The 15,365-nt window shown below is 44.7% G+C and overlaps 1 protein-coding gene and 1 pseudogene across 1 annotated transcript; both read left to right on the forward strand.

The window, feature by feature from the left end:
* Nucleotides 1–7,858: 7,858 nt before the first annotated feature.
* LOC109939707 (endoglucanase 4) lies at nucleotides 7,859–8,158 on the forward strand. The gene has a single exon (XM_020538021.1). It carries the CDS (start codon nucleotides 7,859–7,861, stop codon nucleotides 8,156–8,158), a length of 300 nt encoding a protein of 99 aa, XP_020393610.1.
* Nucleotides 8,159–9,780: 1,622 nt separating this feature from the next.
* LOC103628278 (WEB family protein At3g02930, chloroplastic-like) lies at nucleotides 9,781–11,660 on the forward strand (annotated as a pseudogene).
* Nucleotides 11,661–15,365: the final 3,705 nt, after the last annotated feature.

Below are 15,365 nucleotides of genomic sequence, written 5' to 3' on the forward strand. Positions count from 1 at the left end.
TCTCCAGGGTCCAAACTTGATTCTGAGTGAAGTTATTTAATTCTTCATGCATGGCATTCACCCAGTCTGAATCCTGTAGCGCCTCATTTATACATGTAGGCTCAATACAAGAGATAAAAGAGTGATGTTCAATAAATGAAGCATATCTTTGAGAACGAGTAATAACCCCTTGTGAAGGACTCCCAATGATAAGATCTTGTGGATGTGCTTGAAGTAGTGATGAGTTCCTCTTGTCAACCACTTGGGAAGAATATCTTGGAGCATCAACATCTTTGGCTTGTACCCATGCTTGTTCATGAGAGACAAATGTATCTTTATTTGCATGTCTCTCATCTTTTTCATCATCATGTGGTACATTTGATGAAGAAGGTCTGTTGATATCTTGCACCTCTTCTCCATCTTCTTTTGGTTTGATAGCTCCAATTGGCATATTCTTCATGGCTTCCCTAAGTGGTTCATCACCTACATCATCAAGATTTTCAAGTGCTCCTTCGGAGCCATTAGTCTCATCAAATTCCACATCATATGTTTCTTCCACCACACCAGTGGCATGATTGAATACTCGATATGCTTTGGATTTTGATGAATAACCAAGTAAGAAACCAATATAACAACGTCTTTGAAACTTCCCTAGGTGATGGCGTTTCTTGTAGATGTAGCATTTGCATCCAAACACCTGGAAGGAGACATCTGGCTTTTCCCCATTTAGCAATTCATAGGGAGTCTTCTCAAGTAGCCAGTGAGAAAATATTCTGTTTGATGCATAGCATGCAGTGTTGACAGCTTCAGCCCAAAACCTCTCCGGTGTGTTATACTCATCAATCATTGTCCTTGCAAGAGTGATCAAATTTATGTTATTTCTTTCAACAACTTCATTTTGTTGGGGTGTATATGTTGCAGAAACTTCATGCTTGATCCCAATTTCATCACAATACTCATGAATATTGGTGTTGTCAAATTCCTTTTCATTGTCACTTCTTATTTTCTTGATTTTGCAGTCAAATTCATTTGAGCCTTCTTAGCAAATTTCTTGAATATTGATGCAACCTCAGACTTGTAATGAAGAAAGAACACCCAAGTATATCTTGAAAAATCATCAATAATTACCAGACAATAGAGGTTGCCACCAACACTAGCATAAGTTGTTGATCCAAATAGATCCATGTGAAGTAACTCTAGTGGCCTTGATGTTGACATAAAAGCTTTTGTAGGATGAGTGTTGGCAACTTGCTTTCTAGCCTGACATGCACTACAAAGCTTGTCCTTTTCAAATACAACATCCTTCAATCCTCTAACCATGTCTTTCTTTAGAATCTTCTTGAGTGTGCTCATTCCAACATGTGCAAGCCTTCTATGCCATAGCCATCCAAGAGATGCTTTGGTAAAGAGGCAAGTCCTTAGGTTTGCATCTTACAGAAGAGAAATCCACTAAGTATATGCTGTTGTATCTAAATCCTTTGAATATCACTGACTCATCATCCATTTTAGACACAACAACCTCTGTAGGAGTGAATAAGAACTGAAAGCCAAGATCACAAAGTTGACTCACTGATAGCAAGTTGAAGCTTAATGGCGACACCAAGAGAACATTTGAAATTGAAAGATCATTTGAAATTGCCACCTTACCAAGCCCTTAAACTTTTCCTTTTGAATTATCCCCAAAAGTGATTTTATCTTGTTCATCAATATCTTCATCTAGTGAGGTGAACATCTGTGGGTTGCCAGTCATATGTTGAGTGCATACACTGTCAATTACCTAATGGCTCCCATCAGTCTTGTAGTTCACCTACACGAGCAAACAAATCAAGCTTCGATCTTGGGGCCCTATTTTGCATAGGACCAGTAACTTTCTCAATCAAGGACTTTGCAACCCAAATTTTCTAGGTCTACTCTTGCTTGGTGGACCTAGAAATGTTACTTTTACTTTTCCATTTGCAACTTTTCTTAGTACATAACGAGCATTGAAAGCAAATGGTCTTGAGTGCTTTGGCAAGGGAGTTGGTGGTGTGGCTTTGCAGTTCTGCGCAAAATGTCCTTTTTTCCACACTCATAGCACTTGATTGGCTTAGGAGTCTGTTTTGCCTTGTATTGACTTATTGCTTTCTTTTGCACAAAAGAATTGTATCCAATACCACTCTTATTATTTTTCATAACAATGTTCATGAGTAACTCATTTTGAAGGTATTGGCCTTTGTTGAACTTTGTACACTTGTGGCAAGATGTTCTTTCTCAATCTTAAGTTTCTTGACTTCATCTCTAAGTCTTTCATTGTCCACTGTCAACTCATTATTAATATCATTGCTTTTTATGGCAACTTTTCCTCTAGTGGTTGCATCTGTTAAGTACTTCTTCAATTCCTAGTTCTCTAGTGTCACGACTTCAACTTTTTCAATCAATTCATCATGAAGACTAGACTGATCAACTTGGCTCAAATCATCACTTGAGGTTGCTACATCAATCTTAACAACAGGGTTAATAGCCTCATGTGTATTACAAGACAAAAGCTCATTTGCAATAATAAGATTATCATAATCATTTTTTTGTATAATCTTCCTTTACTTTGACAAGTCTATCTTTTAGCTCCCTATTTTCTTCACTTAATTTTTCACATTTATCTTTGGCATCTTTAAGGGAGGTTTTGAGCCCATTTTTGGTGGATGACATAGTTTTATTTTCTTCCTTCATTTCTTCACTAGCTTTAACAACTATGTCATAGTTGGCAGTTAAGAACTCATTTTCATCCTTTAACTTGTCATATTTAGCTTTTGACTTTCTAATGATTTGAGTATATTCTTTAAGTAAGTTAGCTAATTCATCATAGGTAGGAGAAGCATACTCGTCATCACTTTCTTCCGTTCACCTTTAGCCATGAGGCATAGGTGTGAAGTGGATGAAGGTGATGGTGGTGGTGAAGAGAAATCCCCAGCGATGGCGGCAACCTTTTCATCATTTTCTTCTTCACTTGAAGAAGACCTGCTTGAGGATTTAATGTCAGTGAGCCAGTCACCAACAATATATGCTTTTCCATTTTTCTTTTTATGAAATCTTTTGTGCTTGCGTTCCTTCCTCTTGAAGAATTTATTTTCCTTCTTCTCATCATCACTATCATCATCTTTCTTGCCCTAGAACTTGTTTTACTTGGGCTTGTTGCATTGATGAGCAAGATGACCAAGTTCTCCACAAATATAGCAATCCATCTCGGAGATGGGCTTTCTTTTGCGAGAGAAGACCTTCTTCTTTCTTGAATCAAACTTGATACCTTCTTGATTGAGTTTCTTCAACATTTTTGTGGTCTTTCTCACCATCAAGACAATGTTTGTATCAAGATCATCATCACTTGAAGATTCTTCCTCAACTTGCATTTTGGCCTTCCCTTTCTTTTCTTGGCTAGCTTTGAGAGCCAAATCTTTTCTCTTGGAAGAAGACCCATCCTTGTCATTTATATGCATATACATTTCATGAGCATTGATCTTTCCCAATATTTGAGTTGGTGTAGTAATAGAAAGATCCATTTGATGTAGCACAGTGACAATGTGTCCATATTTGTAAATTGGGAGGACACTAAGAATTTTCCCCAAACCATTGACTTCCTCTACAAGAATGTTAAGTCGTGAGTACATATCATTAGCATTCTCATTTGCAAGCATTTAAAAAAAATTTAATTTTTTCATTGCAATATGATATCTCTCCTTACGCTCACTTTTAGTTCCTTCATGTAGAGCACAAATATCCAACCAAAATCATGAGCATTTTTGTGATTTCTTACTCTATTGTAAACATCTTTGCAAAGGCCCCTAAAGAGAGTGTTTTTGGCCTTAGCATTCCATTTTTCATAATTATACTCTTCACCTACAAGATTTGTGGGATCTCTAGGTTCGGGGAACCCTTGAGTGGTGGCTTTATAAACACCAATGTCTATAGCCTCTAGATAAGCTTCCATACAAATTTTCCAATAAGGAAAATCGTCACCATAAAAAACGGGAGGAGGTCCATCCCCACCGGACATCGCTACTCTAGCGATTAAGCTAAACTAGGAGCAACTAGGCTTTGATAACAATTGAAAGGATCACGATCCCAAGAGGGGGGGGTGAATTGGGCTTTTCTAAAATTCCAACAAAAGTTAAACCCTAAGCACAAGCCTAACTTCACCCAATTACTACCAATAAATGAATACTACTAGAAAAACAACAACCCTAAGTCATTACTGCAAGTACTTGCTAAGTAATTGCACAAAGTGAAATGCTCAAAGTAAATGCGAAATGTAAAGCAAGGGTAATAAGACTCCTCCATTTTTTCTGAGGAATCGAAGAGTCAGCACTCTTCCCTAATCCTCGTTGGAGCACCCGCGCAAGGGTATCGCTCCCCCTTGGTCCTCACAAGAACCAAGTGCTAACTATGAGGTGATCCTTTGCCACTCCGGCACTGTGGATCCCTCACGACCACATACAAACTTGAGCCGGGTCACCAACAAATCCTTCGGGGTGATCACCGCGCTCCAATCGCCACCAAGCCGTCTAGGTGATGTCGATCACCAAGAGTAACAATCCACAGACTTTCACTTGACCAAGAGAAGCCTAATGCATGTGGTGTGTCCTCTAGGAGGCTCTCACGTGCACTAACGAGGTCCTAACACGGGATTATGGTTTTCTAATCACCTCACTAGGCTTTGTGGGGCTTGCAATGCCCTAGCAATGAATGCACTTGAATGTGGGAAGCAAGACACTAAATGAGGCTGGTGGAAGAGGTGCAAATAGCCCCAACCACCAAACTAGTCGTTGCTATAGCTCTCTGCGCTTGAGCGCACCAAACAGTCCGGTGCGCCACCGGAGCGCCAACGGTCGGCTCCAACGACTAGTTCTGACAGCTAGCCGTTGGACTGACAGTGCACCGGACAGCGAACAATAACTGTCCGGTGCACACCGGACAGTCCGGTGTGACTGCTAAAATTCAACTTCGCGAACTTATCATTCTCGAGTTTCTCGGGGGTAGAGGCACTGCCCCCGAGGCTAGCTGGCCTCACTTTCAGAGGGTGCACCAGACAGTCCTGTGCCCCTAAGACAACAAACCCAAATTCTATTCCTTAGGTTTTTCTAAACCGTTTTCGTTCTAACTTGTGAGTGTGTTATAGAGTGACACCTAGCACTAGATGTGAGTGTGAATATGCACCAACACTACACTAGAATTCTCTTGGTCAAACTACTCATCCACAACCCATCTTTATAGTATGCCTAAAATAAAAATAGAAGACCTAATTCTATACTAAGTGTCTGCAACTCCTTCGCCACTCGGAATATGAAGACCTTCATCTTTTGATTTGCCTTTTTTAGCCGCCGCTTCAAGTTCTCATCTGAGGGATTGTTTTCACCTTAGCAGCGCAACTTACTATAATGCGACCTAACTTACCATTTGCATTACAAAACACACATTAGTCACATATAATCTAATGTTATCATTAATCACTAAAACCAACCAAGGGCTTAGATGCTTTCATATGGCTAACGCCCACATCTCTTCTACCATGTGCAATGGTACACTAGCCGAGCACTTGTGCGAGTGACCTCATCTGTCTCCACACTTGAAGCATAGTCCCCTAGCCCTTTGATATGCCTTCAGCGCATTCAGCTTGTTATCATCATTTTTGCTTGTTGGAGAACCACCCCCTCAATGATCTTCAGGCCCTCCAGCTGGCTTACTGGACCCAATTGGAGGAAAAGGTAAATGCATTGGTGTGGTTCTTGTTGGTGCAGCTCGATGTGTGAATTGATGAGTGTTGATGTGTGTTAATTTGGTGTTACATTGATGTGGTATATAAAACTATGAGTATAATTACTATTTTCCATTGTTAAATTGGTTTAGACTTAATTAGAAATTGATCATTATATACATACTATTTTTCCTGGTCTATCTCACGAGCTAAACGAGCTAGCTCAAGCTCGTAAATGAGCCGAGCCGAGCTGACTCTGACTCGTTAGCTTAATAAGCCAAACCGAGCCTGCTCGTTAGCCTAACGAGCCAACTCAAACTCGAATGAGCCGAGCCGAGTTGGTTCGATATCCGACCCTACTTCGAGGACCTCGTCACCAAGGTCCCATCATAGGCTAGCAGCAGCTGCACTAGCTTAATTAATTTGCCTCCATGGTGGCCAACTGTTTTGCATTTTAGCCCTTTTAGGGTTTTATTTTCACAAATATGACTTTTGCAGTTTTATTTCAAAAAATTGACCCTTAGCTCAGCGCCATCATCATTGGCGCCGAGACACAACGTGTAGGCGCCAATTATTTTGGTGTGCATATGCAAGAATCGTCACCATAGTGGATCTGACGTGGCAGCACCTCAGCGTCATGAATCTTGGCGCCGAAGTAGGCGCCATGGATATCAGTGGGTACCTCGGCGCCATGGATCTTGGCGTCGAGGTACGTGTCTATAATTATACCCCTTCAGCCGTCAGTTCTTTCTACTCATTTCTCTTCTTCCAAACGACAAACATCAACCTAAAACATCGACTTGGATCCATTGTTCCTTTGTATCAAGGTAATCTCCCTCCTTTTTCCCTCTTTTGTTATGTCTAATTAATAGGGTCAGGGTTACATTTTGGATATCATTTTTAGAAGCATTTTTATTGTCATATTATCAATTTGTAGGATGTCTAGCGCGGTAAATATGCTCAACAAAGGTAAGCGTTGTACTAAATGTAATAAATTATATTTTTGAGTCTTATAGAACTTATCGAAATTTAGGAACGGCCTTTGCCAACTAGTGTTCCAGTGCCTATGTGTTTTTGTGGTGATCCTTGCAAGGTTGACAAGTCTGAGGATCATGACACCTATCGACAGAGGTATTGGATGTGTGCTAACTATGCATTTGAGCCAACGATTGTTCAATGTCGGATGTGAAGAAAACGGTGACGCCTAAGAGGCGGGGGTTGATTAGGACTTCTAAAACTTTCTTTAAACTAGGCTACAAATAAATCCCTAAAGCAAAACCTATGGAAATAAACAATCTATAATGTGCAAACTAGGTTTTGTCTAAGTGTTGCTATCTCTACCGCAATGGCTAAGTTTAAATCCTAAATAATCTAACTAGAAGACAAGATTGAAACTTAAATACTTAATATAAATGTGGAAGGTAAAGAACAAGATAGAGATACAAACTCTCGTGGATGACGCCTGTTGGTCCTTGCTCTCGAATGCTATGCACCAAGAACAAAGCAACACAATTGTTAACGATTAAAGACCTTCGTCCTTCGAAGCATTATATCTCTTGGGACATAATAATCTCCAGACGAAGGTCATGAAGGACTTACCTTCATCATTTCAATAAGCAAGGATATAAACAGAGACACGAAACACAAAGAGAATATGAATAGTCATTTCAAATTATTGGACTATTTATATTCTCTTTTTATAAACATGGATAAACTTCAATCACATTTATATTGCATCTGTACCTTCGGCTTGACAGAAGGTGAAGAAGCGGGAGTGGCGCGAGAGTGATTACAAGTCAGCGTGAACAGTACGGTGTTATTGTTCATATATTTATAGGCATAGGACACAGTCTGGACAAAATTACATTCATGTCCCTGATATTTACTATTGACCATAAGGCAAGTTGTTGAGGACTAAGCAGTCTTTTCTCCTTTAAGTCGGTTTCGCCTTTCACCATCGTCATCGTGCTAAGCCGAAGCTTCTTCAGCCACAGCTTCGTATCTAGATTGTCTTTTCTCCTCCTCCTCGCGCACGCCAAGTCCCTCACCGGCGCGCGGGTCTCCTGCGGTAGCTGCGCGGGGGTGCCGGCGTCCGCGCTGGCGGCCGCCGCCAAGAGGCAGGTGGACTACATCCTGGGCGCCAACCCGGCGGGGATGTCCTACATGGTGGGGTTCGGGGCGCGGTACCCGCGGCACGTGCACCACCGCGGCGCGTCCATGCCATCGGTGCGCGACCACCCCACGCGCATCGGCTGCGACGAGGGGTTCCGGTACCTGCACTCGCCGGACCCCGACGCCAACGTGCTCGTGGGCGCCGTCGTCGGCGGGCCTGACGGCAGCGACGACGCCTTCACCGACAGTCGCGACAACTACGCGCAGACAGAACCCTCCACCTACACCAACACGCCGCTCATCGGCGCGCTCGCGTTCTTCGCCGTCGGCCGACACCGCTGAAGCTAGTAATTAGGCTAGCCGCCATGATTATTAGCCACTGCTGCACTGCACGTAAACAAGTGCATGCGCATGCAGGTTTGGTGTGTGTCCTGTATGTATGTGTGATCGAAGCGTGTACTGTGCCATGCGTCATGCCAGAGTGAAATGCGTCATATACTTCTCGGCGTGACACAGTGACAAATACTACACGGATAGCCCGTTGCCTGCCGCCTACCCAACCTCTCCCCTCCTTCCACCCTTTCTTCTCTAAATACCTTTTGATTTCTTCTAGTCTTTCTGTCAGTTTGGCCCTCTAACTGTGTTAGTGAAATGAAGGATAAAAATACCATTTTACCCATGGGTACCAAATTAACCTTAACCACAATTTTTTGATAAAGGAAGCTTTTATTAATATTTTCAAGCACATTACATCGAGGGTATACAAGTTGAAATTTTTTCCAGCCTCTGCTTAAGAAGTACACAACTTAAAGACAAATAAAGTTGATAATCCACACTCTAATGGTAATCAATCCACAGGGGAAAAAAATTCCATGGCCACCTACACAAAGTACTGCGTAGCCTCCACAACCATAGGTCACAACTCCGCCTTCTGTAAAATAGCTCATGTTCCAAGCCAATATGCAATGGAATAAATGACCTGTAAGGGAGAAGAATTGTTTTTATTTTCAAATACGATATTATTTTTGTGTAACCAAAGAGACCAACAACCGCGCCAAGAAAGATGACATTTCTAATATTTTTAATTAAAGCCACTAAGCCAGGAAACAAACAAATTGGAGACACTATCCACCTGATTGGTTCTGTGGGTGAGCGTGACCTGGCCCATGCGAGCTCGGCCCGCTAGAAACCGAACGTGCTTGCGTACATGCACATGCAATCAGAAGCGATACTTTTGGCTTGTGCTACAACTGTGGATACAGTCTAGATCACACGTATGCAGGCAACCAATCTTGACCCAAACAAAAATAGAACCGTGTTATCTGCATATTGTAGGATAGATAGACCTCCATCAAATAAGTGGGGCACTACCCCACCTATTTGCCCATGATCCTTAGCTCTCTCGACTAAGACTGAAAGCATGTCAGCAGCAATATTAAACATGACATGTGACAAAGGATCCCCTTGTCGGAGTTTAGTTTTTCATTATTGTATATTTCATGTATGTTTGTATACTGTATGAGTTTTATTTAGATATTTGTTTTTTTGCGCAAATGATTAATAAATTACGCTGAAAAGGTCTTAAAGAGTGACGATCGAGGCACCCAAACAACAATATCTATACTATACTTAAAGCACCAGTTTCAACGGTTGTCGTGCGTCATTTATTTGCAAAAAGACCCCTATCTTTTTGGGTATTCAACCCGCCGTCCAGCCATACTGCTTTCGAACGCTCCCATTCTCCCACGCTACGGATCTCCGCTCCCCAACCCGTGTGCCCACCATCCTCACGTTCTCACAAAACCCTAACCCGCATCCAACCTCCATCTTCAATATCGCCGCCCCGCTCATTCCTCCTGTGGTACCCCTCCTCCGTCGCCGACGTGTAGCCTAAGCCGTATAGCGTCGTCGAGGCAAACCTCTTCCGCCTCCCCTCCTTCAACGCCGAAGGCGGGGGCGTGGGGATGCAGGAGGAGCCACCAAATCCCCCGCCGGTGGTCTATCGGGATCAGATGAATCGGTCGAGGCAACCTTCCATATTCCCCTACCCCACCAGTGGCTTCCTCCTTGCCCTCCTCTTCGTCGCATCAGGGACCTCACTCCCTACTCTAGGAGGTTTCTACCGGGGAGGAGCGGCCCAGGTGCGTTGTATCTACCAACCTCTCCGGTGATCTCCTCCTCGAGAATAGGGCTCACGTTGGAGAGGATGGACGGTCGTCATGCGTCACAACAACTCCGCCCTCGAGGTGGATCCCCGCGGGCAGCGGCGGTGGATCCTCGTCGTCTGACGGTGGTTCCGTTTCTTGGTTGGAGCGCAGATCTGGCTCCGTCGAGGCGAAGAGCAACGGCAAACCGGACAAGGAGAAGAAGGGCGGCGGAGGCGGCACGCCGCCAACCCCCAAGGACAGCAAGCCGCGCAAGCCAGCCGTGCCCAAGGCGAGCGCCGCCGGCCATGGCACGCCGCGCACTGCTGACAAGTCCCCCGGCTCGGGGTCGGCCGACCGCAAGGCGCCAACGCCCAAGGCCGCCGCCTCTCGCCTCGCTACGACTCCAGAGGTATGGTAATCCGCGACTACCATGCCACCGCCTGCGGGCACGAAAATCCTCATGCTTTTTCGCGGAATTCAGAGTTGTATTGATGGTTTCAGAAGGGGAAGCCCGCGAAGCCGCCGCAGGAGCAGCAGGCGCAGCTTGCCGCGATCCGAGAAGAGCTCGTGAACGCAAAGAGCAGTTGGTGGAGAACGAGAAGGAGAAGTGCAAAGTTCTTGCTGAGCTGAAGCGTGCCAAGAAGGTGGCTGATGAGGCTAATGCCAAGCTGCAGGATGCGCTTGATGTGCAAAGGAGGGCTATTGAGGCGCAAGAGGCAGACAAACTCCCTGCCGGAGAATCGGAGCAGGCAAGCATCCATGGCCAGCAGGAGGCTGATGACGCTGTGCTGCGGTCGACAGTGGAGCAGCTGGAGAAGGCCAGGTATGAGCTGGTCGACGCAATTGATGCCAAGAATGAAGCCCTCAGCCAGGTAGATGATGCCGTTAGGGCTTCTGAGGTGAAGGCCCAGGAAGTTGAGCATCTCACTACAGAGGTTATTACACACCTCAAAGGACAGCTTGATTCCAAGGTGGATGGCAACAGGAAGAAGACTGCAGAGAGGATTTAGAATCTTGAAGAAGAGAACTTTGCATTGAAGCTTGAGCTTGAGAAAAAAAAGGCTGCTGAAGAAAAGACAGTTCGATTGGAGCGCATGATTGATGAACTTAAGAGTGATGTTGATGATGCTAGGAATTTTGGTTCCAAGTCAAAGCAGTTAGCTCACGAATGGCAGAAGAAGGCACAACTTCTCGAGGTCAGATTGGAAGAGGCTGATCAGTCTAATATTTTGAAGGGTGAATCTTTGAATTCAGCAATGGAAGAATTGGATTCAACAAGTAGTTTGCTTCGTGACAGAGAATCTGAAGTTGCTGCTCTTCGTGACAAAGTCAGGTTCTTGGAGGATGAGCTGACAAAGCTCAAGAGTGATATTGTTGTGTCCGGCCAACGGGCAGATGCAACAGAGAAAGAGGCGGCAGATCTATGGACAGAGGTCGAAGGGCTTAGGCTGAAGCTTCATACAGTGGAAGAAGAGAAAATGGATGCCCTGAAGAGTGATAAGAATACTAGCTCAGAAATTGAGACCTTAAATGAACAGAAGAACCAGCTGGCTGACGAGCTTGAGGCTAGCAAAGATGAGCTTGAGAAAATTAAGAAGGCAATGGAGGGTCTAGCTTCAGCCTTACAGGAAATGTCAGCTGAATCCAGAGAGGCGCAAGAAAAGTACCTTCTGAAACAAGGGGGATGCAGGTCTTGACAGCAACGGGTTGCACTCAACTAAGGAGAACAGTGGCAGAGCATCACCAACTAAACAGCACCAACAGTATAAGAAGAAGCCTCTGCTGAAGAGATTCGGTGGTCTGCTAAAAAAGAAAAGCGAAAATTAGCATAAAACCGTCTGATGATATTCTTTGTTCTATCATTTGACATATTTTTTGTAAACCCTCTCAAAGATGCTGAAAGCCAACTTACTATTGAGAGTAATATGAAGTATTTCTTTGAAGCACCATTTAGATCAGCAGGCCTCTATGCTTTCTAAGAGTGGAATGGGCGCAGGGCTAAAGTGACTGCACCAAAAGTAATTAGAAAATCATCATCTGTTGCAGTTGCAGAACTTTTCTTTCCTAAAGTAACATGAGGGCTAAGACACTTTATATATTGCCTAACAATTATATGTGCAAAGGAGTGCTAGCTTGCTTATTATTTAAACTTTTCCATGTCTTGCAATCAGTTAAAGAATTTGAGATATTAAGGGTGATAATATATGTAGTGTTTGTTTTTATGAATCAGTATACACTAACATTTTGTTGAATATTTTGTATACCGTTGCAACGCACGGGCACCAAACTAGTATTATATTATTCAACTAGCGTACATGCAAGGTTGAACTGCAACTGCATGCATGCTGTGAACATTCACGAACACGACGACTTATCCAAATTAAACCACTAGCACATATAAGACACACACACGCAAACTAAAGCCAAATCATCCTCTCCAGATGACGAATGAAGAACAAACCACGAAGTGTCTGCTGCTTCCAGTATAGCTAGTACGTCTATGGCGACACCACGCCGCCGTCGATCGACCAAGTAAGTGGTCGAACAAGAATCAACCAAGGACGGGAGTGTAGAGGACGGGGCCGCTGGCGTTGGCGGCGTCGAAGTAGACACGGACGCGGAGGGCATTGTACCCCGGTGGCACGTTGGTGCCGTCCGGGACCACCTCGATGGCCACGTCGGGCCTGTCGCTGTTGATCTGGGTCACCGCCGCCGCCGCCGGCCACCCCACCACCTCCGGCCACGACGTCTTCTCGCTGCTCATTCTCTTTCCCTCCGTTCACTTCCTCACTATCCGATCCGGACTCTACAGCTGATCCCCTACTAAATGAGCTAGTTGGATACAGGAATGCATCTGCCATTGATCTTGATGGTATTTATAGATAGGCCGGCCGGGCCACCTTATGAACGACGTGCATGGATCGGAGATTTTCAGCAGCCTCGGTATTGTCACCCCGATCTGCAGCTGGTGTGTTTTACGTGTTCCGGATTCGAGTGATGACAATACAGCCGGAGAAACTATTAACTATACTGTCCTTTGCAACATCAAGCGTTCGAAAACTAACATCAGTAAGAGCTACCAATGCAAGTACTGTCTAACTATAAATTGCCAAAGGCAACCATCCATTGGTTCATTTGGTTCTCGCTGAATCGGGCAGTTGAGGACAGACAGCGATATATGCATTAAAATTATGGTGGAGAGATACACATCTGTATCTAGGTTTGATGGTTTGGGAATCGACGAGTGGACGGTTCTGATATTGGACATCAAAGTGTTAGAGTTTGAGATAAGGGACAATATGCACTATCGGAATCAGCTTCTTTACCGAGTGTCTGAAGCACTCGAAAAAGCCTGACTAACACTCGGCAAAGTTCGTGCTGTCGCTGGGCATCGAGGTGGGCAAAGGCTTCAGCTCATTCGCGTCTTCTACGACCCGTGGGACTTTTAGGTAGGGTTCGACGTGGCTCGTCGGCTCGCTCTATTTGTGGTCAACGCAGTTCGTTTGAATTTTTTCACGAGCTGAGCAGACATCTTAGCTTGGTTCGTTAACGAGCTAGCTCGTGAGCTAAATGAGCTATCACATTCTGGCAAAACAAATATATATATATTATATAGTTTATATATTAAGAGCCATGTGCTTCCAATAATAAAGAAAGCCCAGGCCAGTACACGGTTCAGCCAACTCCGGTCAGACCATTTGACTCTATGCACCGGTCAGACCACATTGACACCGTCTAAACAGCAGTTGCCATCCCCTCCCCATTATTCTCACGAGGCAATCGGGGGTTTTCTTCAACCGTCGTCGCCGACTTGGAAAGCGAAGCCTCCCTCCCCCCGAGGCAGAAGCCTAGCCGCTTGCACGCGTCGCCATTCCAACCCTAACCAGTGCATTGCTTCAGTTGGGGCCTCGAAATATATACGCATTAAAATTCTGGAGGAGAGATACACATCTGTATCTAGATTTGATGGTTTGGGCCTCGAAATTACGAGTGGACGATTTCTGATACTAGACCTCGGAGTGTTAGAGTTTGAGATAAGGGACAACATGCACTATCGGAATCAGCTTCTTTGCCGAGTGTCTGAAGTACTCGAAAAAGTCTGAAAAACACTCAGCGAAGTTTGTGCTGTCGCTGGGCATCGAGGTGGGCAAAGGCTTCAGCTCATTCGCGTCTTCTACGACCCGTGGGACTTCTAGGTAGGGTTGGACGTGGCTCGTCGGCTCGCTCTATTTGTGGTCAGCGCAATTCGTTTGAATTTTTTCACGAGCTGAGCAAACATCCTAGCTTGGTTCGTTAACGAGCTAGCTCGTGAGCTAAATGAGCTATCACATTCTGGAAAAACAAATATATATATATATATATATTATATAGTTTATATATTAAGAGCCATGTGCTTCCAATAATAAAGGAAGCCCAGGCCAGTACACGGTTCAGCCAACTCCGATCAGACCATTTGACTCTATGCACCGGTCAGACCACATTGACACCGTCTAAACAACAGTTGCCATCCCCTCCCCATTATTCTCGCGAGGCAATCAGGGGCTTTCTTCAACCGTCGTCGCCGACTAGGAAAGCGAAGCCTCCCTCCCCTCGAGGCAGAAGCCTAGCCGCTTGCACCCACCGCCATTCCAACCCTAACCAGTGCATTGCTTCAGTTGGGGCCTCGAAATATATATGCATTAAAATTATGGAGGAGAGATACACATTTGTATCTAGATTTGATGGTTTGGGCCTCGAAATTACGAGTGGACGATTTTTGATACTAGACCTCGAAGTTTTAGAGTTTGAGATAAGGGACAACATGCACTATTGGAATGAGCATTTTTGCCGAGTGTCTGAAGCACTCGAAAAAGTCTGGAAAACACTCGACGAAGTTCGTGTTGTCGCTGAGCATCGAGGTGGACAAAGGCTTCAGCTCGTCCGCATCTTCTACGACCCGTGGGACTTCTAGGTAGGGTTGGACGTGGCTCGTCGGCTCGCTCTATTTGTGGTCAGCTCAGTTCGTTTGAATTTTTTCATGAGCTGAGCAGACATCCTAGCTCGGTTCATTAATGAGCCAGCTCGTGAGCTAAATAAGCTATCACATTCTAGCAAAACGAATATATATATTATATAGTTTATATATTAAGAGCCATGTGCTTCCAATAATAAAGGAAGCCCAGGCCAGTACATAGTTTAGCCAACTCCGGTCAGACCATTTGACTCTATGCACCGGTCAGACCACATTGACGCCGTCTAAACAACAGTTGCCACCCCCTCCCCATTACTCTCGCGTGGCAATCGGGGGCTTTCTTCAACCGTCATCGCCAACTATGAAAGTGAAGCCTCCGTCCCCCCTAGGCGGAAGCCCTGCCGCTTGCACCCGCCACCATTCCAACCCTAACCAGTGCATTGCTTCAGTT

The sequence above is a fragment of the Zea mays genome, chromosome 5, assembly GCF_902167145.1.
Source record: "Zea mays cultivar B73 chromosome 5, Zm-B73-REFERENCE-NAM-5.0, whole genome shotgun sequence".
In the NCBI taxonomy this organism is placed as follows: domain Eukaryota; kingdom Viridiplantae; phylum Streptophyta; class Magnoliopsida; order Poales; family Poaceae; genus Zea; species Zea mays.

What these genes read in the sequence shown, in the direction of transcription:
- LOC109939707 (XM_020538021.1), top strand. Translation starts at nt 7,859, where the DNA reads ATGTCCTACATGGTGGGGTTCGGGGCGCGGTACCCGCGGCACGTGCAC.